Raw genomic sequence first — 26,406 nt, forward strand, 5'->3', positions numbered from 1 at the left:
GAGCTTGGGAATATGTTGTTAATGGATAACTCAAGATCAAAGAGGTTTTTATTTTCTGTTCTCCTTCTGTTCTCAGACACTTTCAGAGAAGTGTGACACTGAATATAATTAAAAAGAAACCTTTACAGTAGACTTCTTAAAACTGTAGAATACTTTGAATCATCCATGAATAAGGTGTTGCCATTTCTTTTCTTAATTTGTTAACAGAGGTAAATGATTGAAGACATCTTCTGCAAGTGCAAAAAGTAAATTTTTTTAAAAAAAAGCAATAAAAATTAGAGCATGTATGTGCAGACATTAGAATTTGGTCCATTGTCACCATAGCTTCTAAAGGTTAATCCCTTTCCACCTGTCAATGAATCCCAAGTGACTATTTTATTGTTCATTAAAGAGTCACTGATGAATGCAGGAGCTGAACGCTTTCCTTCAGTTGAAAGTATGTGAGAATATTTTTCTGCTGTCTTTCAGTTATACCCGGGTGTTGCTGTTTTGCACGCCAAATCAGTTCATCTCACACTAAACAGTCAGCTTGCTTCCTTCAGCAAAGCAACACTTTATGCCTGGATTCCCCTTTTCAAAAGGGAAGAGTATCTAAGTGGGGATGGATTTTTTCCCCCAAAAAATACTGAGAGAGAAATCAAAGCCCCGCTCTGCGGCTCAGCATACAAACATGCTCAGGCTGCAGACCCTCCAACCAGAAGCCAGTTTCCCACCTGGGCAACACAAGTCTCCCTCCGCAGGTAAGCCCAGATCCACAGGCCATGGAGCGACTCAGCTTCCCAGTCCCTGACCAGGGTGTCCACGCACGAGTTGGCGCGCGCCGCGTGGGTTGGCAGCGCTTAGACAGCATCGCTGCTGCCAGGGCACCCACCACCACCGCCCCCTCCCTGCCACTGGGCTTCAGATTGGGAGGTGCCTTGTGCTGTGCTGGGGCCGTCCTAGCGACACCCTGATTTCCACACCTGCCACCTGCAGCCGACCGCTTCGAACTCCATTTTACTCGTTCTCGGTGGCTGAGCGTTTTCTCAGCAGGAAAATCTGACAGAAATTGTTTTCTCTATCACAGAATAACATCTTTAAATGGTTTAAATAATCACTCACATTCAAATAATTTGAAAAAATTGAAAGTGGGATGCAAATGGATTTAACCATGCAGTGCCTGGTACTTTACTCTCTATTTGAAGCAGATATATTACCCTAAAAATACACTTTAGAGTAGACGCACCCTAAATATCCCTGTTTCTTCTAAGAGAGTATTTTGATTCTAAGGGAGAGTCAGGATGTGAATTGGATCAGTTCTTGCCTTAAAAGGTGGGCATAGGAAGAGCTGCAAAGCAATACAAATGTGTTGCCTATGACAGGGACAGCTGGATGAAAGGGACCACCTCTCCAGAGGGGACATTTGCACTGGCTGCTTCTGGCATTCAGCCTGGGCGCTCTGACGGTGCTCCTTTCTCTCTCCAGAAACAGGACTCCTGACTGAGCTCCTCTGGGTCACATGGAAGTCAGAAGCTTGAAATAGGGTAGGTGTGCATGTGCCTGTGTGCCCGTGAGCTAGAGCTACCCACCTTGGTTGTGACAGATGAGAGCAAGAAGCCTTGCACCACTCGGGTGCCTTGAATCCCCCGTCAGCACGGACCTCCCAGGCAAGTGGTGGACCCCTTGCTCATGGGTGCCAGAGAAAGCAGATTTTGCCATTTCCTGAACGGCTGCTGCCCCATTGCAAGATTACCTCTTCTGTCGTCAGCAAAACCACCGCTATCTGCTGGGAACTTGGAAGTAATAGGCAATTAATAAAATATCCAGAGTTATAAATGAATCAAACTGTCATTCTTATACTTAGAAACGTTTTTATTAAATATTTTAAACTTCTGCATGAGACAAACAATATTGGTGGCTTTGTGCAACACAGTGGCATGTAAAGTAAAAACAATTTAATGTGCAAGAGAAGTCAGTATTGAGTTACCCTTCATATCGGCCACCCAACCAGGGTGATCGCACATGGAAGAGTCACTTATGGCATGTCAAGCCATGCCCAAAGAGAGAACTGCAAGCCAGCTTCAAACAAGCTGTCTTCAAAACCAGGAGGACAAACAATTTGGCCTGATGCCCCAATCACTTGCAAATGTGGCTGGTTTGTTTCCAAGATCCAAGCCATTAACGCTTCACAGTGCATTGCATTGTTCAGTAAACAAATGTTTACCTGGAAACAACACAGTTATACTTTTAGGAAAATAAAATTAACTCTGGATTCTTAAAAAAAAAAAGTATTTTTACTTTTCTCACTGACAAAGCATTCTTCCACGTTTTGTTAAACGTTTTTATGCTGAATACTTTAAGTTTCCATTAACAGAAGTCTCAGATGTGGAGATTATAAGCCCTGTACGATCATTTTCTTTCTGACAGAAATTTCGGATGGCTTTGTAGATGGCAAAGGTAGGGATGGCCAAACTTGGCACTCCAGCGAGGATTACAATAATAGCATACACCCAACCGGGATATTCAACCTTCTCTGTTTTGGGGAACTCCTCCTGCAAGAGCAAACAATCAAGTTGTAGAAAGTCATGAGGAGCAAATACCTGGGAACATGCACACATTCAATAATTCAACAGATCAAAAATATAATCAGAACAGTAGCTGGCCACAATGGCACAATTATTTGCCAATTCCACAGCAGTTTCCAGCTTGAGGGTTTCCAGTCTCAGCCGTTTTGGACTTACTTTTACCAGACAGCAATGGAAAGAAGACGGCTTGAAAGAAGCAAGAGCCAGGAAGGGAGACTGGTGGGACTGCTCCCGGCACACTTCCCAAGCACAGAGGAGTGTGAGGCTGGGGGGGGCTCACAGGCCACCAGGGCTTGGTGGCCAAAGAGCCTTTGGGTGGGAAGGCTGAATTCAAAGGGTGTGGGAGGGCTGAAACATTATTAAGAAGCAAGTGAGGTTGCCAAGGAGGAGAGAAGAAAGCAGTCCCATTTCCCCATCTTCCTTTCTGTCCCTTTCTGTCTCTGTCTTAAGAAAATAAAAATTCAACTTTACAAATTAGGTGTGCTGCATGACTGTTTCTGCTTTAAGGATGGTGGCTGGTGTAAGGCCGGAGAACAAAAAGCAGAGCTAGACAGGCAGGGAAGAGACAGGGTGATGGAGAAAGTTACGGGACCCACATTTTTTCTAATATGCCCCTCTGTGTACCACATACAGTTTTTTATTCTGCAAGGGGAGGAAAGGAAAAGTAGGTAACTTATTGCTGCAGTTATAATTTAAATCATAACAATACATTTGGAATGGGAAAGAAGAAATCTGGATATTAAAATTAATTAATATTAATTTCATCTGTCAGTGATGAGTAACCAGCACCAGTGCAGCTCTGTGATTTTAAATGCACGCAGAAAGAAGTGCAATATCAAAATGGCTTCACAGATTTGGTCTTTGGTCAACATAGAAAGGCTGTGACATTTCCAGCTCTTCTATATTTCCTACTGGGGGACTGACATCTGTTTCAGTCTTGCCTGACAACTGGACTAATGTTTTGGTTTTGTCCACTTTGGAAAAGCGACTCAGGTGTCGCTGTACACCAGTTGCGGGCGTCACAGCTGAACTCAAGACTTACTTTTCTAAGTGTTACTTTTTACTATTACTTTATGTCTTGCAGTAAGTTTTTTTACTGGAAAACAGTTTCAGATGGGAGATGAATGTAACTGACTATGACTCTTAGAACACGAACTAATTCTAAATAAATATTTTGGGTTTATACACTTACATAGCTAGGATCCCAAACGCTGTAGAGCAGTTCTTCATTGACTTTCACCACAAAATAAAAGAAGAAGATAACTAACATAATGAGAGGACTAATAACTCTCCAGGTAATCTGCCAGAAAATATTTGGCTTGTGTCCAATCATGAACTCGATATCCTTGTTAAACCTAGAAACAAAAACAGGAAGTTGAGGACAGTAAAACCTGGTCAGGGCCAAAGGGTGCCTGCTCAGCCTGCCTTTGGGAAGTCCAAACTACCCCCAGCTGTGCTTCCCCGGACTTTGCTAACGTCAGTGTGAAACAAGGATTGACGACAACATCAGGAGTTAGACCTAAATAATTCAAATTAAGACGGGTAGCACTGCGATCAGGAAAATTATTTTGGGAAAGGTATTTTCTTCAAGAAGTCTGTGAAGCACACGTGAAATTTTTTCGATGAGAAAAATTCAATGCAGATGGACTTTCCTTACAACACATTGCAGTATTGTTTCAGGATTTTTTTGGTAAGTATCTCAGAGCTGCATAAATTAAAAAGAATGTCATAATATTAAAATGTAACAAAAGCAAATTGGAGTGATTTTAAAAAATATATTCTATGCATAATGTTTGCTTAATTTGGATTTCTACCAGTTTTTTCGGGTTGAATACTGAAACAATATTTAACTTTACACACTATTAAGAACACCTAAAAATGTGTTATTTGGGTTATTCACGGAACATGCAGTGGACAATGAGGCAAAAATGTCTCCACAAGAAAAAACAACCCCTGCATTGAGAGTGATACTGTCTGCATCAGTCCTGAACTGATTTATGACCTCTACATATGATGCAGCACCACATGCACACACTTCTTTAAAAAAATAATAGTTTGGGGAGTTTGGGGCTTCTATTGTTTGTCATCTTGTCTGTCTTTCCTGTGTATTCTATGGGGGCAAGTCTGAGGGGACTATTCGTTTGGTCCTACAGCTATGAACAACACACAGAATTCATCTGAGTCTCAACTACTACGTAAATTTATTTTATCTTTTCATCCCTAACTTCTAAGATCTAGGTATGATTCTTAAAATGATTTGGAGCCCCATATCCTGCCTGCAGAGCCCGCCCAGGTGTGGTTCAGCTGATTGTCATGGATAACACACAGGTTCTCCTTCAAGCAGGAGAGCCATCTTTTTACCAATGACCCTTTCTCAGAAGAAAGTACCAGAAACTCTGGAGCAGATAACACTACCTTTGGGCAGCCCTGATAAGTTCTGTACTCAAAGAGGGCTACAGCCACGTGTACTGGCCAGGAACATGCAAGTTCAGTGTGACACTCTCTTCTGAATCAATCCCCATACCTCTATGGCCCAAGCCCATGTTTGTGTCCTGGGAATAGTTTTCATTTGACTTTGTAAAGTCTTCTGAGATTTTAAAGGGGAGGAAAACTGATCGACACAGACTTTTCTGTCCTTAACAAAGTTAAAATAAGCTTTTTTTTTTTTCTCTGAGGTACTCCCGCTGCTCGTCTAATTTACCTAAGTTGATTCATGCCTCCTGAGGTAATAAAAAACTTTAAGTATGGGAATATGGGCTACAAGGACATTCACCCCACTGGCAGGAGCAGCACAGCTGGAGGGTCTGGCACAGGTTCAAGCAAAACTTATGAGTGACCGAAGTTCCCATGCTTTTTTCATATTTCTTACATATTAATTACAAACAGAAAGATGGCAAAATTTGATTTATTACATCTCTAGAAAGTTGATAGGATAATTACTCACTGTTACAACTGATAAAATCCTGAAACTATCAGCTAAGAACGTATCTCAGTAGCCTTGGATTTACACTGTGCTATAAAACAGTATCTGCAGCCTGCCTGGAAATCCCCACTTCGGACAGCACCACATAGCATTCACCTAAACCACTCCTGGGACATACCTCTGTTCTAAACTTTCAGCTCAGTGACAATGTGCTTGTACTTTGCTTCTGCTAATTAAATATTTAATCCAATTGTCCTGAAGAGGATTTATTGTAAATGTCACCATATTTAAAATGTAAATGAGCTGCAGTGGCACCTAGGTAACTGTTGCAAATATGTACATTCTGATGCCTACTTGAAAAACAAATTACTTCCACTCGTATTATTGTACTCTAGGGCACTTGCTAATGCTTAATATTTTCTTGTGATATCTTAGGGATGTGTTTATTTTAGCTGGTCGTTATAGAGCATTATCTATTATAATGCATCAATAAAGTGGAAAGCTTTCATGTTCAAATAAAAATTCCCACTGCACTTTTAACAAGCATTTTTTCATATTGTTGAGAACCATTTTAGACACCTAAATTATATAAGCAACCCTAAACTACAGTTGCATATTTTCAGCGATTTCTACAATGAAATTCTGTGCACTGAGCTTGCAGCTGTACAACTAACCGATTTATGCACTAGTTTCCAGTAATGTTTAACTTCTGTTTCATACCTGTTTATTCCATAGATGTAGACAACTGAAAACATCTCAAAAAATGCAATTATTAGCAAGGGAATAGAGCCAGCAAAACTGTCAAATAGAGCCAGCCAGTAATTACCAGACTTCAGCACAAAAATAAAAGCTATCAAGTAAGACCCCACACAAATGAGACCTGTGAAAAAAAAAAAACAACAGCACATTTAGGCAAAGAAAGCAAAAGAAAAAAAAAGTAATATCTTTTCCCTGTAGCTAGAAAGTTTTATAAGTAACTTTTAATGCAGTTGCAGCCTGAAGGTAACCACTTTCTTTTTTGATGGTACTCTGAGAACGCCTGCTTCTGTGCAGGTAAAACGGCAAAACTCTCCTAACATTGCACATGTGGGAGATGCTGCAAACAAAACGGGAGAAGGCTGAGGAAAGCAAAGCAGTCCTCTTCCTCCTAGTTGGTGGGACAACGTTGCACTGAGAGAAATCCTGCCTGGGTGAAGGATGTGCGTCCTGCAGCTTCCCAGTGGGTGATAATCATCATGGTAACCATCACGAGGAGGCTGACGGGCAAGCCAGGGGATGAGCAGATGCCTGCAGGCTCAGAAGGAACCTCACAGGAGCTGCCCCTCTGGGGGACACGAGGAAACCTTCAGTAGGTTATCCAGGAGTCAGGACCATGCCAGATCAGAAAGTAGGTGGGTGGTGGGTTGATTTTTCAGCACACAAGCTATTTCCTGGGGAGGGGGGAGGTCACTTGTCTCAAAAAAAACACTTACCAGTAACAAGTTCCTTAGGCACTTTGGGGGGTATAATCTTCAGATCTTGTAAAGGTACGAGCACACCTTCCATATTTCCAAACATAGATGACAAACCCAAGCAGAAGAGCATGATGAAGAAGAGAATGGACCATAAAGGCGAGACAGGCATTTTGGTAATAGCTTCAGTGAAGACAATAAAGGCTAGGCCAGTTCCTTCAACTCCCTGTGGAAGATTTCAGAAGCTCCAAAATTAGGCTCATAGCTCCAAAATTAGGCTCATTAACATTGAGCAGCACTCACATTTGCATTGGTGATTGCTAGACTTAGCGTATGCTGCACCACACCACAATACTTACACTTTTTGCTTCCACAAAGGACTTCTAATGCAGCAAAATGTTTACTGTAATTATAATACAAATTCTGTCTCATGGAATGTTATGGACACCTATTTTTGCCTGTAATTCACCACTTTTTTAACCCCAAAAAAAGGTGGACCCATTTAATTCTTCTTGTAACTTTTTTCACCCCAGTGTCAAGGTCCATTCTTTCTGTGTTGTGACACGGTGGTACTGGTCAGGACAGGGCTTGCCCCAGCTGCTTCCTCGCTCTGGGAGTCTCTTCCCTAGTCATCTTGTCCCACCACGGCTGCAACCAGCTAGTTCCAGAGAAGTACTTGCTGCTATTTTGCCAGCTACACGAGGCCAGCCTAGAACATTTGTGGGTTTAGTTACTAGTCTGGCAGATTGCTAATACTTTTCAGAGGAATTAGAGTTCATCTCTTCAAAGGCAAAATGGGGTAAACAAAAGTAATTCTTTGGTCCAAAAGCACTCCAAGTCAATTGCAGTCAACCAGTGGAAATACATAAAAACCCAACAACCTCAGAAGAAAAATGATTAGGCAATTAAAAAACTGATATGTGTTCCTACCGTATTTATGGTATTGATGTGAGTCAGGGTGTTAAACTTACGTCATTCAGGAAACTTTCCAGATTACAGGATTCAAACTTCAGGCTTGCAAAAATTGTCGGATCAGTCATGTTACATAGCTGCTGCATTTGTTCAAAGTTATCTTGGGTTACATTGCCTTCTGGCAAATCAAAAGCATTCATCAGAGTAAGGATATTTCTGAAAAAGTGAAATACCAGTAACTTGAAATTATTTATTTGTAAGCGTCCTCAGGATTCGTTTTCATCATCAAGCAAGTTATTAAGGACATGATGCCTTTTATAAAGACGCAAAGGAAGCAAAGTTTCTGTCGCTCAAGATCAGGTTTTGAAATTGGGAAGTCCGGCAATTTTGTGCACGTGCAATTCTTTCTTTCTTCTTCCAAGGTGAGTCTGATACTGTCTTTCATGGCACAGATGACAGCTAAATGGATGGGCACCCTAGGGACCTGTGCGTAAGTTAGGTGCCCATCTTTGCACTGCAGACTGGGCACCAGTTCCCAGACTGGGCAGCTTCTGGGAATGTGTAAGGTGCCTGCAGTTACGTGTCATGCACTTTCACAGTTGATGTGGAGGAACTTGACTGGAACCACAGGGTCTGGCAGCCCAGTTAGAAGACACTCTGAATTGCTCTTGTAAAACTAGGTACTTCTGATGAGACGTAAGCATTTAAGCTCTCCTGGAGGCAACCTAAATACAGAGCTGACACAGGCACCAGGGTATATTAAGATCATGCCACACGTCAGCTCAGCAAACATTGATTATTATGAATTTTGCAATTTTTTTTTTCAGAGTTTCTAGACAATTTTCCAGTGGTTGGTAGAACTTCATCTAATGAATTAAAAGGGCAAGAATTTAATGAATTAATTTCAGAAATTTCCCAACGTAGTATGCAGAGTCACCAGCAGTGCCTGAGGTGCCCGCCCTGTGATCCAGCTATGGCCAGGACTCTGCAGGATGGTCAGAACTGCCTGGTCATGGGGAGCTTGCTTAAAACGGGCAGTGCTTTCAGCGGCTCATGGCAGGTGATCTCCAAGGCAGAACCGCGTAGTTTGGCCACTAGGTCAGGAGGCCTTTGAGGATTTGACATGAGCCATAGCAGAAACAGCAGAGCAGCAGCCTAGCATCCTTGTTTGGTTGGTTGGTTTTGAAGTATGCAATGTAAAACCCAACTGTTCACAGAACTAATTTTGTTGAAACTTGCCTTATCCAGTTAATACATTGCTTCAGAACATGTTTCATAAACATTGTTGCAAATGATTACTTTTTCACGTTTACCTCTAAAATTATAGCTATTCTAGCACGTTTTGGGGAAATAACGTATCATGAACTGAATTTACCTTTATGTAAATAGAAATTGTTATGTAAACTGCAGTTATATTTGAAAGAACTGTTTCAAAAAACCACATCAAAATAAGGAATATCCGCTTCCTCCCTCGTTACTTTTTGGAAACATCAGGGAATAACATAAAATATGGTTGCTTAAGCAACATCTATCTAGGAAATAAGGTGGCTCAAATAATTATCGCTATGGGGTTAATGCCACATGACTTAAATTTTTTGAAGCAATTAGTGGTCTGATACTATGTGTGTCAGGTGCTGCAATTGTTCAGCAATAATAAATCCATTATTATCAGGCTAACAGAGCTGCCTCAGCCAGACAAACACCTGTATATTCTGTTTTTTTTTTTCAATAACTTACTTGTCAAAACAGTCATCGTATCTTTCTGTGGCTCTGAATCCAATGATGGAGTATATGACAGTTGCTGCATAGATAGACGTGAAACCATTGATCACTGAGATAATCAGGGCATCTTTCTCACAGTTATTGCTGCAATTCAAAAAGAGAAAAGATGGAAAAAGAATGGATTTCAAACACATTACCAAAACAAGTACTAAAAGCTGGCTACCACGACTAACAAAAAAGTAGCCTACAGACATATAGGTACATAGCATGCTCTCTAAGAATATACAAGTACAGCTGTTAAAGATAGATTCAGTGAATTAAAACTTGGTGCCTTAAGCAGTTTAATAGCTATGGTTTGTTTATTTTTCCCTCAAATAATCCTATTCATAAGGAATAACTGCCAAGGTTGTTTCCGTGTCTGGCTCACGGAAAGTAAAACATGAAGGGCAAAAAAGTATGTCTCCTCCTTTTGATGCCTGGCATGCATGTGTACAGACATTCATTGGCATAAGCTGTGTCTTAGCTGACGGGGTGTTCTGAGGCAAGGTGAAAGATTTGGGGTTGAATTTGGACAGTCAGAAGGAACAAGTGACCAAAAATTTCCATAGCACTCTGGTATGGTGAAGTTGCAGTAGCCAAGAGTACTCAGGAACAGTTTTGTTTGATTGTTGGACAGAAGATGGTTCAAAATGTCCTGAAGTTTTGGAAATATGATGGAACATTAAGCTGATAGGGTTGGTCAGACAAGCTATCGCACTGTGAAAGTTAAACTGCTTTGTAGAGACTTCTGTGCTGCGGGCACTTGCCAGCGTATCTGTGCTAAGGCGAAAAAAATTGCAGAGCCAGAAAGAGAGTTTCATCTGAAAGAGAAGATAAAGGATCAATATTAAATTAGTTAATGGTTTTATGAGAAGGCTGTAAAGCTCTAGATATTGTATTTCTCTTGGGAAGAGAGCACTATTGAGATTAAGTTGATGTCGTATTTAATTTTCTGATCACCTTCAAGAGGAGAGGAAAGACAAGCCTGTCCAGCCAAGACCTGTGACACTATGACCTTTCCTCGTTTACAGCACTGCACATATGTCTCTAATGGGCAGAAGGCATTGAATTGAAATGCCTTGCTGTACTCTTGTGGCAGTTTTTTCACTGTAACATGAGATTCTCAATGACAGGCTTGGTAAAAATATTTCCTTCCTTCAGAGAAAGTAAGTTGCTCAAGCTTCTCCTGGTTATGAATGAGTAAATCCCCGCTGGCATTGAAAACTCACAGTATTTCCTGGGATGTTTGTACTCCCAGACCATCTGGGAGCAGAGTCATTCACACCTGGTCCAGCTAGTCCACCACAGTGTGACACTATGGAATTTGCATGTATTTTTCTTTTATCACAGACTGGTTTGGGATGGGAGGGACCTTAAATATCACCTAGTTCCAACCCCCCTGCCATGAGCAGGGACACCTTCCACTAGACCACGTTGCTCCAAGCCCCATCCAACCTGGCCTTGAACACTGCCAGGGAGGGGGCAGCCGCAGCTTTTCTGGGCAGCCTGTGCCAGTGCCTCACCACCCTGACAGGAAAGAATTTCTTCCTAATATCTCATCTAAATCTCCCCTCTTTCAGTTTGAAACAGTTAACCCTCGTCCTGTCACTACCCTCCCTGGCAAAGAGTCCCTCCCCATCTTTCCTGTAGGCCCCCTTTCAGTACTGGAAGGACGCCAGATAGGTCTCCCAGAAAGAGAATTTCATCTGAGACATAAGAAAAAGAATCGATATTAAAGAGCCTTCTGTTCTCCAGGCTGAACAACCCTCTAAGCCTGTCCTCGCAGGGGAGCTGCTCCAGCCCCTGATCATCTTTGTGGCCTCCTCTGGACCCGCTCGAGCAGGTCCATGCGTGTCTTGTGCTGGGGGCCCCAGAGCTGGATACAGCACTGCAGGAGGGGTCTCACCAGAGCGGAGCAGAGGGGCAGAATCCCCTCCCTCGACCTGCTGGCCCCACTGCTCTGGATGCAGCCCAGGATGTAACTGGCTTTCTGGGCTGAGAGCGCACATTGCTGGGTCATATTCAGTTTTTCACCCACCAACACCCCCAAGTCCTTCTCGGCAGGGCTAATCTCCATCCGCTCATTGCCCAGCCTGGATCTGTGCTTGGGTTTGCCCTGACCCAGGTGCAGGACCTTGCACTGGGCCTTGAGCTTCATGAGTCTCGCACAGGCCCAACTCTCCAGCCTGCCAAGGTCCCTATGGATGGCCTCCCTTCCCTCCAGTGTGTTGACTGCACCATATATCTCCATGGGAATTTCATTACTTTCTGCAGTTTCCTCCTTACGTCATGAATAATTGAGAATCGAAGGACTGCGGCCTGGTGCCACAGCCCTGTGGGTTGGAAAAACAGGAGGACGCTGCTCTTTTTCTTCGGGTCTTTTGGAAAGATGTGGAACATTCTCAGCCCTGCTCCTCGCGGTTGTGGGAACATCAGCTTGGACCTGAAGCGGGGCTTGTCACCTCACGCTGAGACTTGCAGGCACCAAAAGTTCCAGAAAAACTTTTGAAAAATATTGGAAATCAAGAGTGGTGGCAGGGAATTACATCAATGACTGAAATGCTGGTGTGGTCATACTTGAGCCAAAACTGAAACACAGATTTCTGAATGTGTGACCAAACCAGATAACCAAAACTTAATTCGGAGGTATTGATCAAAAATATTAGGTTTAGAGAATGCTGCACAGTTTGTCTTTCAAGAGGACAGTGTTGAAGGGATGGAAGGCACCAAGAGGCACTGGCGGTTGCTCCAATATTTTAGGAGGTCGAGTGTAGAATATAGCACCATGTCATAATTTGCTGACTGGGTCATTCCCTGGGCAATGAGAATTTGAACTCCATCTCTTCCCTGGCCCCACCACATGTATAAAGGAAGGAACTGAATTTGAATTTCAAAACTCCTAGATATATCTTCTAATCTTGAAGGTGAAGATTTAAACTGTGGTCTGTGAATTGCTTTGAAATGTGTGTACCATCACCCAGCTCTGACAGTGTGGAGACAAAGGGCAACACCATGTATCATGCACTCCTGCTCATCAGCTGGTGGTGGGCAGCCAGCCCCCTTATTTCTAGCCTGTGCCACCACATCTTTCTGCAGGAAATCAGCCAGCACTGCGACCTGAAATCTTGGCTTGGGAGAGCTAGAATCAGTCAGGCATGTAGTGTCCTGGTCCCAAGCAATCACTGTGTAACGGTAGGGCAGAAGTGGACATGCTTCATTTGAAAGAATGAAATATTCATATAAAATTTGGCTTTTGCCTGGCTACTTACTGAACAGAGTTGTAACTGGAGAATGAAATCAGGCCTCCAAAGGCCAGGGAGAAAGAGTAAAACACCTGAGCACCCGCGTCCAGCCACGTCACTGGGTTAGCCAGCTCGGTAACCTGAGGCATCAGACATACAGCTTTAAGCATATGCAACATTGCTATTTAGACTGAACATGAGGGATTTAAAACAAGAACACTAACCATGCAGAATGTGCCATTTTTGAAGAAAGTTAACAAATAGGTCAATACTTTTGTCAAACTTACTTTTTTTCCAAGAAGTGAACCTATCTGTAGGTTTCATACAAGTATTTTGAAGACTGATAAATTACTTTCCATAGGTGATAGCTGTCATGCTTGTTTCCAGAAAAAGTGTTGTTTATTATTTAGCATTAATGTTGACCATTCAGAGCTCTTCTCATAGAAAAAGAAAGCCCTTTTAATTTTGATTAAAAACTGTTGTATAGGTAAACATTCTCTTAGGCCTTTTGTCCACATAGCCACGCTTATTAGATGGGTTCTACTCCCAATGCATGATTTGTGCTTTGAAGTTAGACTTATCCTTAACTAGAATACAGGAAAAGAAAGCAAGCCTCCTTATGGCATCCCCATTGCTCTTTGATGATCCTTCAATTTTTTATAACAGGTTTTAGTGTGTGTGTGTGTGGGGGGGTGGCGGTGGAGAGGGAGAGAATGTGTGCTTATGTGTACGATTTTTACATCCAGTGCAAAGGATTCACCTTCCAGAATCAAGACTTTAAAGATGTCTGAGGGATAGTTAGAAAAGCATCAATGGAGGGGACTAATTTTCTATCTGTTGTTAATTATAAAGAGAACTAAATCATGTTTGACTGGGGGATGGACCTTGCAGTGACTTACGTTAGGGGTGAAGAGATACACAATTCCATTTGTCGATCCCTTCAGCGTCAAGCCACGGATTAGAAAAATGGTAAGCACAAGGTATGGAAGAGTTGATGTTACATACACAGCCTGCACAAGAAGTATGAAATAAAACACTTAAATAAAACAGAACACTTGAATAAAAATAGCACTACAGGGAAGAAAAGAGGGGAATAAACAAGGTACCGTGACTAACAAAAATGGCAAGTTTCAAACGAGTCACAATCGTTGTACTACAGAAAACCGTGTTCAAGAGAAAGAGCATGTGCAGTACATTTCGGTAATAAACAGTTTTGCAGTTGTAGTGCTCCATTTAGGACAAATTGTCATTGTTGAGATTCGACTCAGATCACTCAAAAGCAGCATAAAAAAATAATCTACACCCTGAGATCAGGTTGATGATGCCGATGCAAGGGTGGGCTCTTAGGGCTTCGCTGGGCAGCAGAACATTTGTCACCCTTTTAGAGAGACAATATTAAGGACTAGCACAAACCCAAACAAATCAGTATAGGTGTGTTTTGAAGAGATTGGCCATAGCACAAAGACAGCGTCCCTCGATCCTGCATTAAAGGTTAATATTAATGTTAAGGTGGTAATACCTAAAGAATGTTTTACTAAGACCTATAAGGACAAGGAAGATGAATTGCACACAGAAATCTCTCCATAAATCAAGTCAAATTAAATCAAATCAAATCAAATCAAATCAAATCAAATCAAATTCCATTTTATTCAGCTTCCGTCTTCAAAAAGAAGCCCCAGTGATGACCCACGAAGTTTTAGACATGCTTTTACTCAAAAAAGGGCAGTTTCTACATATGATTAAGTCTGTATGAATAAGGAATCATAACAGCATAATGAATATCATCTCATAAAAAACCAAAATAGAGTACCTTTCCTGTTGTTTCAATGCCTCTAATTGTGCACACGTACAGCACACCCCATGCGCACGTTAAACATAACAAAAGCCACCACTGTATGGTGCCTGAATCCTCAATGGAAGCAGAGATGTTTAATGTTTCTCTGTACCAGAAATAATCTACGGGAGAGCTCTTGGCACACTCTTCTATGTAATCTGTAACCACAAAATGGTTGTCAATCTGTATGTCTTCTATTTACTTGGAAAAAAAAAAAAAAAGGAAGTTAAATAGTGAACACCACTGTTCTAAATTATACCACCTAATGCCAACGAACTTGTTGGCAAATTTCAGATGCTTGGAGGCTGGTTTCATGGAAAAAGAGACATTTTAAAGAGAATTGTTTAACAGGGATTTTAATATAGATTTTTTTTTCTTTTTCTGTTAATTCAACCACGCAGATGAAATCTTTGAAGCTCACTCAAAGACTCTTCTATCTTTGTATTGTTTTCTTTTTTCCTACAAAAATGTGAGGTTAGAAGTCCCTTGTGCCAAAGAAAGCGTGGGGATGATTTCTGAGCATAAATGTATTGAATGGAATATTTTGTTTTTCAGTTTCTTAGAAGAAAAGCAGTTACACAGATGTGTTTCAATGATTGTACACTTCCTACAGCACCTTAAAACAAAAGCAAACAGCTTTAGGCTTTCCACTTGCATCCTGCTCTTTCTTGCCTGATGGAGTGTGGGCACCTGCCCACAGCTTCCTGCAGCCGGGGGGCTCTTCCCCTCCCACAACTCCTTCAGATCAGAAATACTTTGTCTTTCTATTTTGTGGAGCATTGTTCAAGGTCTTGCCAGCTCATGTTGAATTCTCAGCTCCCTGCAATGTGCTGACCTGAGCGATATTCTGCCCTGGCCTGCCCTTATATGAGGCTTTCTGTACTTATTCTGGGAGAAGAGGAGCAAAGCTTCCTGAAGACCTGTTCACTGGCCCACCAGAAAAATCTGCTTCACACAGTTTCACACAGGGCTGACTATGGAAAACAAAGCTGTTGTAACCAAGCAGTCTCCAAGGAGCTATAGACTGTTGTCATACTGAGACACAGGCGTTTCCTATGGATTATGCACCTCTTTTTTTTTTTTTTTTTTTTTTCCCTTTTCAATATACTAACAGAGGGCTGTTGGTGAAGAGATGGATGAAACACATTGCTTAAATCTGGAAAATGTTAATGTTTATGCTTGTCCTGGTTTGGCTGGGTTAGAATCCCAGCCACGCCAGGCAGGCCGTTAGCAGTTGTGAGTCAGCCAGGGCAGCTGACCTGAGTGAGCTACAGGGGTAGCCCATCCCATCATGTCATGGTCATTATAAAGGGGGAAGGGTTGCTGAGGAGAGGGAGCTCCTGTGGGGTTCCTGCTGGGGTTCTTCCTGCTCCTCCTCTGGCTTCTCCCAAGGACTGCTCTCTGGTCGATTGTGATGACTGGATATTCATTTGGCTGAGTATGACTGCGTGTATTTGTGTTGGTGGTGTTTTTGTTAAATCTGTCCCACTTTTACCCGCAGCTCTGCTCTCCTTTTTCCTGGTTCTGCTTCCTGGCTGGTGAGGGGCTGTTGGGTGTTAGAGCAACTGTTACAGTTTAGCCCTTGGTCCAGGCTAAATGTAGACAATGCTAGACTTGTGCTTTGTGAATATTCTGTATGTGAACACATCTGTCAATCAGCCCTGAAGCTTCATATAAAAAGTCAAAGTTTGTTTCCAAGATTAAGTGTTGATCACCTTTTATATAAGGTGACTTTTTACAAAACACAAGTATTAAAATAGCACAATGTTCCTGACAGGACTGCTATGCCTTTCTGTTGTTTTACAGAAAGAGTCTTAATTAGGCTAATTGTTAGAAATGGGAAAATGTGCTGTTCCACAGAATACAGTATTTCATAAAATATACCTGTTCTGTTGTCGTTGAGAGGACAGCTACTCCAAGGCAGGGGCTCTTGGAAGGAGTTGAAGAAATACCACATTACCCAGGCAATAATAGTATTATAATATAAACCCACCAAGAAGGATACAAACATTGCTGCTATGCCTGAAAAAAATAAAATTGGAACACAATGTAAATTTCAATACTCTTTGTTTTCAAGACATATCAAAACATGTGGTATGAGGCTCAATCTTTCCCTACTCTCCTGCCCACCCCAATTCCATGGTTTAAAGTGTTATTTTGCAAGTAGGTTTAATCACTCTGAATTTGTTACTGAAAGGTTGGACAGGTGAGTTCAACATAGATGTACAGCCTAAAATGACTCTGGCACTGAAGCTGATACCCACTTACGAGCCAACGTTATGGGTGGACTAACTCCCTGCAGACGCTGCACAATCCTGCTCAGTCTTCCTCCTGATATGTAGGGAGCTTGGGATGCTGGGTGCACATAAAGCTCAACTGACTTGGGATTTTGCCTAAATGAGACCCAAATTTTCTTCCCTTTCCATAATGCTACTGCAGAGGTCAGCAGATGTGCTTGGCTAATATTTGTTGTACAGGATGGGTAGCAGCCAGGAGGCACAGTCTGTGAAAAGGTGCAGGATTCAAGCTGGTATCTCTCCTTCTCCACTTGCTCCCAAGTAATCAACCTCTGATGATCTCTGGCAGACAGTAAATGCTAATGATTAGCTCCCAAGGGCTCTAATGTTCTGGAGAAGTTTGAAAAATTCCAGACGCAATGAATAAATCTCTTTTGTAACTGATTTACAGATGTGGTGGATGCCAATAATAGTCCTACCTGGCTGTGTTCCTTCCCTTTCACATGCGTGGTAATCAGAGTCACAGAAGAGCTGAGGTGGGAAGGGACCTCTGGAGGTCATCTTGTCCAGCCCCCTGCTCAAGCAGGGGCACCTACAGCTGGTCACCCAGGACCATGTCCAGGCAGATTTTGAGTATCTCTAAGGGTGGAGATTCCACAACATCTCTGGGCAAGCTGTGTCTGTATTTGGTGCCAGTATTTGTTCACCCTCCCAGTGTTTCCTGTGTAATGAGGTATCTGCGGAGTTTTTAATGCTGTGGGCATCATGCTGCTTTTACTGCATTGTCAGATAGTGTTTGAATACTCAGAAGTCTAATACAGACGTGAAGAAGTATTCTCTGCAAAACACTGTCTCCATGGCTTTCAGCATGGCAGCTTTCTCAGATGTAAGAAAGTAACAGTACAGGGACCTGAAGTCTGGTAGACCAGATTAGAGAAATATTCAACTATTGTTTATTTACAGAACAAATTTTTGGCACACTTAAATGTTCATCCTAATGGTAAAAACAGCTGATACTGATAACACAGAAAATAGCTCTGAAGCCTGAAGTTGGTCTCCAATTAGAGAAAGGTTTTAAATGGACCCACAGTACCTGGCAATGTGGATGCAAAATTATCATAGTGCCTTATGATTAGTGTGACCTATCAATGGAGAGTTGGTGAGAAGGGAATCTCTAATGGCATACAGGAATAAAATTCTGAAGCTTTTCTCTTAAGGTTATCTGTTTGGAGACTTGTGCTTTCTCAGGCAGCTTTTTCTATCCTATTAAGACTTACCAACGCCTTTCAGGGTAGGGTGGATAGAGCTCCAGACACCCACACTGCCTTTCCTCAGCCTTTGACCAATGGCAAACTCAAGATGAAGAAGGGGGATACCCTCCAGGACTAGTAAAATCAGGAAAGGGATCATGAAGGCTCCTGAAATGGATAAGAAGAAACAAAGATGTTTCCACATCAGTGAAGTACTTCAGTTCCAAGGACTTTTGAAACATCAAGCAAGTTGTAAGCATACTGGTGGAAACCCTTCACCAGTTTCTGAACAATGCTTTTGCCTGATTGCCCAAGCAGGGGACGTTATTACATATATGGTTTCAGGTAGGAATTCATGTTCTTCCCTACTGACAAACACAAATTATACACTCCCAAGGTTAAACTTTGAAGAAGGTACCTTTGGATTGCAAGTGGAGGAAAGGCAGTTACTTTCCTGGAATTACTTCCTTTTTTTTTTTTTTCTGTAAGAGATTATGGCTTTATAATTGTGAATCATGCGAATTATATGAAGTAATTGAATGAACTAAGCAAGATGCCTTGAAAGATTAGGCAGGAGCCTGGGGCTGTCTACATAAAATAACCAATAACTTCCTGGCCGCTGTCTTCAATTTCTTATGTTTGAGTAGGAGAGATCTGAAGTTCAGGGTTCAAGCCTTGTTAATTATGACAAGGCTGATTAGTATAAGACAAGTTTTTTAAATTAATTTTTTCCTGAATAAAGTGTACCTCTGGCATGGAAATAACATATAACACTACAGTGGAATACCAAAGTGTAGAGTCAAATGCTTGAAAACTGCTATGTATTAGAATTATGGTTATCTGTCACTACAAAAAGTCTTTAACTTCCTAATTGCAGGCGGTAAATAAGTGCATTAAAAATGCAAAACAATATGCAAACAGCTCAGGTTTGGGTATTTGCTGACTTTTTCCTCACATATGCAATGAAAATCATACAACAGTGAAAGAGGAAAATTGAAGAATGGAAACTGTAGTTTTGAACTCAAGGCAGTTGAATGTTTTTTGGAAGAGCTGAACTGTATGTTTTTCTCCTCCGTGGGGTATCTTCTTGATACTGTTGACACCAGAGTTTCAGAAATGATCATTACTGCAAAGTCTTCATTTTCTGTGGACTTTGATAAAGTCTGCTGAAAACAATATTGTTGTATTGAGTGGCCATTATTGTAATGAAATCAGCCAGCTACGCTTCTTGCTTTCCACTCCTATTGAATTCAAGTAATGCCCATTACTCACCTATCTTTCATTGACATTTTTAAGATTAATCAAAATCAGTAATTTTGAATATATAAAATGCTATTCAAAATGCTGAGCACTTTGAAAATGCACACACCACACATCAGGTTGAATGACTAATTGCTGATGCACCAGCAAATATATTTTTTGCTGAACCCAGTTGCCAAAGGTAGCTGTATAGACAGGACATTCTCAAGACTTCAGTAAAACATGTTATTTAGCAACACAAGAAGGTCTTACACTGATTTTGAAAAGTGTTAAATTTTTAGTATCTATCTCATCTTGTGTGCACTAAAAACTGTCACTGTAAAAACAGACACTGACAAACTGAAGAGGCTGAAGATGTTTCAAAAGAGAGGTAGAAGAATAACGGACTTCAGATATATATTTTTTTATTATATATAATATAAAAAAAAAGGAAAACTGAAGGACATATTACGAATTGGTATTTGAGGAGAAGCTTGCTAAAGTTCCAACTCTGATGACTCTTCTTTCTTCTATGTCAGTCTGTCACCTTGGGAAATGGATAATATGGACCTCATCACCAAGGAGGGCAGTATCCCATTTGTTTTCTTCCGCACTTCTCACATCTCAGCTACATTCCCTTTTCTAGAGACCGTGCAGCCCTTGTGAGAACAAAAGCCTTGCATTAGTGGGGAGCAGCTACCTGTCAGGCCTAGGAGCTTCAAGCTGGTACTCTCTCACCTTGAAGGTGTCTATTTTGTAATGCCAGAAAGGAATGGTGGTCCACCCTAGATTTGAGGAAACTGAACTCCTCTAGTTGCAAAGTCAAATTCAACACTGTGGTCTTAGCTGAGGTATCACTCCATATGGTGCCAGGCTTACTTCCTGCCTCCTGTCTTTCTGAATATGTATTTTCACATCACAAACACATGAAACATATAGGGCATATTACAATTTTAGAGGGACTAGGATCACTTCCAAAACGAGGTTCTTCCTCTCTGTCTTCCCGTCACTCCAGGGACTTCTACAACATCCCTGGCAGCAGGAGCTGCTAATGTCAGATGTAATGGGGCAGTCCGCTCTCCGTGCCTTGTTGACTGACTGCTGAAAGGCACCTACACCAGAAATCGTGATGTATTCTTCAGCTGCCTGTGCCCCAGAGTCACTGTTGGCAATGCAGAAGTCTAACCCAAGCTGGCAGAAGTTCTGGGATTCATTGAAACTGTGTCAGATTCCGTCACTGCAAGGAACTGACTCCCTCTGTCCTTTCAGACAGTTTCTGGGATTTCTAAAGGTTTCTCCCATTTTGTCTGTATGGACCTGCTCAGGTATGCTGGAACATGCAGATTTGGCTTCAAAGAATTTGTTCTTTACTGATACCCCACACAATTTATGTGAATAACACTTCTCCCAAGTTGTTTTATTCTTGCGTTCATAGAAAACAGGATTTTTGCAGTGTACACGATGAGTGCTCACTTGACATCTGTCCCCCTACATCCCAATGGTTTCTTTCCTGCATGGGAGGGTCAGCGGGACAACCTCCACACACAGAGCCTCTGGCCTTTCACTGAGACAACATTACTTATCAACGCGTGGAGCTGCAAGCAGTCAGAAATACATCGTGTGCTCCAACCTCGTGGCAGGCTGGCACGGTTTCCCTCCTATCACACGCTGTCCAGGAGCTCTCATGAGGGTAAGATAAGATAAGGACAAGATAATTGCATTTATATCAGCAATTTATAGTTCCAAAGTATTCTTTCTGTTTCGAGCCCAAGACACCTCCTAAGAGTCTGAAACCTGACCCTGCAGAGTTTGTACGGCTTCTCCATCTGGATCTTTTCTTTTTACCTTCCCTTTCGGATGCTGGATAGGTCTCTGCTGTACTGCAATCTCATTTCTCTCTGGTAAAGCCCTTCTTCAGCGATGGTAGTAATTAAGTCCAGAAGACGGATTTGTTCAGTTACTTGATCCAAATACTCCTTATTTGCACTCAGGGTAAGTCCTTGTCACCCTTTGAAACTCAACAGTGATTTTAGATCGTCTCTTGAAACTTAAGAATGGCCTAGCAGTTAGTTCTGCTAAGGTGCATTGCTTTAAACATCTTTGCTCCTAATGGAGACGTGTTTTTCTCATCGGGTCACAGTAAGATCACTTAAGGACTTGATTAGAAAATCTCTCCCTGGTCAAAGATCTTGTTGCGTAAGGAAATGCACAGCCTTTACAGTCCTTTCAATCTATGACCACTTGTTTCTTATCATACATGTCAAAGAAAACATTTTTTTCGGTAGTTACCATCTCTGTTAGCAGAAGGGAGGGAAGAACAGGCTGTTTCCTACGAAACATTAGAATCATTTCCTTTAGAAAGCATTCAAAGGCAGTCTCAACTTCCCACTATCAGAAGAGAGCAGGCTGATTGATTTGGGCTCCATTTGTTCCTTGCTTGAGACATTCTTGGAAATCCTAAATGCAAAGTGCACCTCCACTCACACAGCTCTAGCAGTCTGGGTAGACATCATGCCTCGCTCTCCAAGACAGCGAGATTCAGCAACAGTGCGGTCCCAACACCATAACTCTCCCTACGGACAGCACAGTGTGCCAAATTTGTTGCAGGACTCTCAGAACTAAACTGTCTTCTGTGGTGGACGTGCCACAAGTGTTCTATCCACCTCAGGGGATTTCCTGAGGTCTCAAGTCACTTACAGGGGCACCTTTTTTAAGATGTTATAAGAGAAGTGTTTAAGCATGACACATCTTAGAGCAGTCAAAGGGACCCCATGACATTCCTTGCGCAGCCACAAAAAGGGGAAAGGATGTCCTTTGTGGAGCCATCTATCACATGAAAAAGGTGTGCTCTCCAACTGTATACTCACAGCTCCCCAGCTTCCTTGGAATTATTGGGAAACAAATTTCAGGTTCTGAGATGGACACAAATGGAGAAGGTGGGTCTCTGTCCACCCCTTTTGTTATCACAGACATAAAGCACGTGGTGTGTGTATACACCTGCAGTGCAGAATCTATGTCCCTACGCACACAGGTACAACTTGAAGGGCTAGCTGTGTACAGTATGGTAGCTCTGACGAGTTAAAAATGCAGGGTGTGCCATGTCAGAACTGGACAAATAAGTAAAACTACCTATATTTAGATCTAGGGATATCAGTATATTTCCAAAAGAAATAAAATGGTAGTTCTCAGTTATGTATGCCACTTCTTTCTCTTTCTTGGGGGGTTCTCATTCCGGAGTTCAATTCTAACAGCCAGCTCAGAAGTCCAACTCTTCCATTTCTCTCCATTTCTCCCCAAACTTTCTGAAAGAAGTTATAACGGAAAAATAAGCGATAATGACTATGCAAAGCTGCTATGTGGGACATAAAAAAAAAAATCAATGCTTTTTAAGCTCTCACAATTTTATTAACCTAACAAATAAACTATTGATCTGAAAATAAATGTTGTATAGATGTATATAAACAATGAGTAATCTTGAAGTCCGAAAACCTTACAGCTCAGGTATTAGACTCTCATCCTGTTTCAGTGCTGTATTTCTGAACACATAATACTTGGTTTGAACATCTGTATAGCTATTACTCTCCCTTTAGTATAAGAGTTTCTAATCTGAAATGGAAAAAATTATTATTGCTTTCACATAATTCCTCACAAAGGGAAGACAGGTAGACTCTCGGACGGAGATGTTTTGGTATACTATCATATTCTTACACCTCAACTGTAGTGAGGGCACCAGTACCAGTGAGGAATTGCTGGTGTCATTACTGTCACTTCACTCAGTGTGGCAGGCACAGAAATGAAAAAGACCTCCCTCACGTAGTGGCAAGGTTTACTGCAAACATATGCGAGCTGTAGACTTAAAGACTTTTTTTTTTTTTTTATTGATGGTTTAAACATTAAATATACATCCTTTTTTTTTTATAATGCTCATTAGGGATGAAACAGAAATGTTTAACAGTTGATTAAATGACATGTTGCTCAATAAAGATTAAACAAAAGCTATGGGTAATGTCAGAGATAGCTATCAAATGAAAGGAAATTTCAATCTCATTAAGCTGGTGAAAGCACTGCGGCAAACACCGCAGCTTTTACATTGTGTGTACATTGAAATCCAGTCCGTCTGTGGTAATGATGTGTTTTACAACTTTTAAGACGTCAAAAGAATAAAATGTGCTTTACTAAATTTTACTGTGGTAAATATTCCATTTTTAAAAATAGAAACTCATAATCTATGAGAACAAAAGCAAGTAAATTATGTAACCACCTACTTATTTTTGTATATTTGTATATCACAGTGTTAAAACACCACCATGGTGCTGTGTGTAGGAAGAAGCAGCCCTCAAATAAACCCAGATTTAAGTTCAAACATCTGAAAATAAGAGTGTTCCTTCACTACACTCAATTTGCAGAGAAAAAAATCCACCTTCCTTGATGTCCAAGTACTACAAGGGTAAATTTTGTACTTCACTATAGTCTGTTTATGTTTCATGAGGGATATAAAATATGCAAACACTGATTCACAAAGTAGGTGGACATCCGACCTCATTTGGGAGTGTCCTTGCTGAAATACTGACTGCCTACACCCTTGCTATCAGACCTCACCTGGGCACAGGGACTGTGCAGTCGCTGTAAGCCCAGAGCCGGCTATGTTATTTCTCTGATATGTGCTGCCTTTCAACTTCTGCCTGAAGTTTGAGTGAGAGAGTCGCAGGGAAGCAAGAAGCCAGGGATAACTGTTAGTGTTCCTAAGCAGGGTCAAGCCACAGGATGATGGGAAAGAAAAATATTTGCTGCCGAAGGAGAAATTAAAACACAGCACTGACAGACACACACAAGCAAGTCACAAATCTTCACTGACATCAGTCAGAAAACCATGATCCACATCAAGTTCCTTGTGTTTGTTGGATGTTCATTTTTCAGCTGTGTTTCATGTGGCTAGAACACGAGGGAAAGAAAAGATAGACAGAAAAGCAGGGAAGCGCCTATAAATCACTCCGGGAAACAAGGCATGTTCACTTTCTAAGACTAAGTAAAAGAAGACCCTGAGAAGAGTGCCAGGGATTTTTGAGATCTCTATCCACTTTTTCAAATTAAAACTGTGACACACAGAAAGGGAGTTGTGATTTTTTTTTTTTTTTTGCATGTCTTGTAACTTTTTTGTAACAAGAGTTGGCTGCGCTGCAAACGACCTTCAGCTTACACTGCGAGCTAAACAACAGCCCATGTTAGAAAAGTCTTAATGTTAAAAGCATCTCTTCTTGCAGTGGAGTCCTCTGTTGATAAACATCCCTAAGGCTGTAACATCGGCTTCCCACAGAGCCCTCCTTGGTCTGTACTCTGACTAGGAAGAGCAATTTTTAAACTTCTCACTGTGTACATTTAATGAAAACAACTTTGAAATACTGTTCCTTAAGCCAAAAATCTTTCAAGATCAAACACCACCAAGGAACAAACATTTTTTACACATATCCCAGAGTGAAAAGCAGATAACAAATACATAGGGGGCAGAAAAGACTGTCAGAAAATGAGAAATTTATTTTGTCATATAATATTTAAGCAACGGTCCAGGTTAATAGCAGTTTTAAAAACAAACAGCAAAACAGTGAAACAAAATTTTCAATATGGTCATTCAGCCCTAACCCAAACCTTAAGGAGTCTCAGTGAACTATATGGTAAATATCACACATTTGGATTTTAAATGATTTAGTAACACCATCTGCTAAAACCATATTCTTAACGTTAACTACTTTCACTCTGTTCCTCCCAGCATAAATTCCATGCACACTGACCCTACAGCTGATACAAAGATCATTCCAAAACCAATAAAAACCCTATTATGAAAAGATCATTTGGGACAGTGATCAGAATCATACTGCCAAGTAGTTTATTAATATTTTAAACCATACATTATATATATGTATGTATGTATGTAAAGCAACATTAGGTTTAGATTGAGAAAAAATATTATGTACATGATAGTGCGAGACTGTTTTTGTCAATCCTGTCCTGAAATAAAAACAGTCCCTTCCTTTTCTTCCATCACTAACACGACTCCAGTGGGAGTTCATAATTTGTGAAATAATCTTCTCCATTAGACAGTCCTCTAGAGATGGATATCACTGTTCTCACCGGAACTGACCAGTTCTAGACATATTCTATTATTTGTTTCCCAAAAGAGAGATTAAACCTCATTTATAGCCAAAGTTAGTTAAGATATATTAAAGACATACCTCCTCCGTGGCTCTGACAGAGATACGGAAACCGCCACACATTTCCTAAGCCCACACAAAACCCTATGCACGTCAGCATATACTGAGCCTTGTTGTCCCATTTTGGTCTGGAGTCTGCCTCTTCTTTCTCCAGGACCTCAAGTTCTGCATGGGAAGGTATCCTGTCCTCCAGGCCAGGATTGGGCAACTGTAGCTTCACCATATTTTAAATTTCCTGACTGAAAACACCGCCCCAGTGAGGAGATAACGAAACAGGCAGCTAGCTAGTTAGACATCTGCACAAAAAGAGAACATCTATTTGCTGTCTTCAGCTATATATAGTGAACCTTTGGCACGAAACGTGAAAGTGCAGGCTTGTGGCAAAAAGAAGCGTCAGCAAATCATTCGATTGACCAAGTCAGCTCTGACACTTATTAATGCTTTATCTGTCAAGGTTTTATGGAACAGACTGTTCATCTAGTAGAAGACATTGATTTCAGCTAATGTAATTCAGGAGATAATTTGGCTATAAACTGTAATCGCTTATACAGTTATGAAACACCCCTTGCCACTCCCCTGTTTAAACTCACTTAAATACATATATAGCCTTAGCAAATACGGAGTAAAAAGACTCCACTGGCCTCAGACTGAATATAGAGGTTTCATACTATTTTTTATCAGGAAGATAAACTGCTTGTCAATCACCATCACATTCATTTTCCCATAGTGTATGCTTACAAAATTGTATGTTTTGTGATAAGTACTAAAACATGTTCTTCCTTCTCTG

General features: G+C 41.3%; 1 protein-coding gene across 1 annotated transcript; it reads right to left on the minus strand.

Annotated features, from left to right (window-relative positions):
* Positions 1-2,321: 2,321 nt before the first annotated feature.
* On the minus strand, positions 2,322-25,842 carry LOC104340296 (sodium-dependent neutral amino acid transporter B(0)AT1). The gene is made up of 12 exons (XM_086468898.1): positions 25,641-25,842; positions 18,202-18,342; positions 16,572-16,709; positions 14,664-14,845; positions 13,753-13,863; positions 12,881-12,993; positions 9,588-9,716; positions 7,910-8,066; positions 6,960-7,164; positions 6,208-6,367; positions 3,757-3,919; positions 2,322-2,531 (listed from the first exon to the last, which is right to left on the minus strand). Exons 1-12 carry the CDS (start codon positions 25,840-25,842, stop codon positions 2,322-2,324), a joined length of 1,911 nt encoding a protein of 636 aa, XP_086325024.1.
* Between the last annotated feature and the right edge of the window lie 564 nt (positions 25,843-26,406).

Source organism: Leptosomus discolor, chromosome 8, assembly GCF_034619465.1.
Source record: "Leptosomus discolor isolate bLepDis1 chromosome 8, bLepDis1.hap2, whole genome shotgun sequence".
Lineage (NCBI taxonomy): Eukaryota > Metazoa > Chordata > Aves > Leptosomiformes > Leptosomidae > Leptosomus > Leptosomus discolor.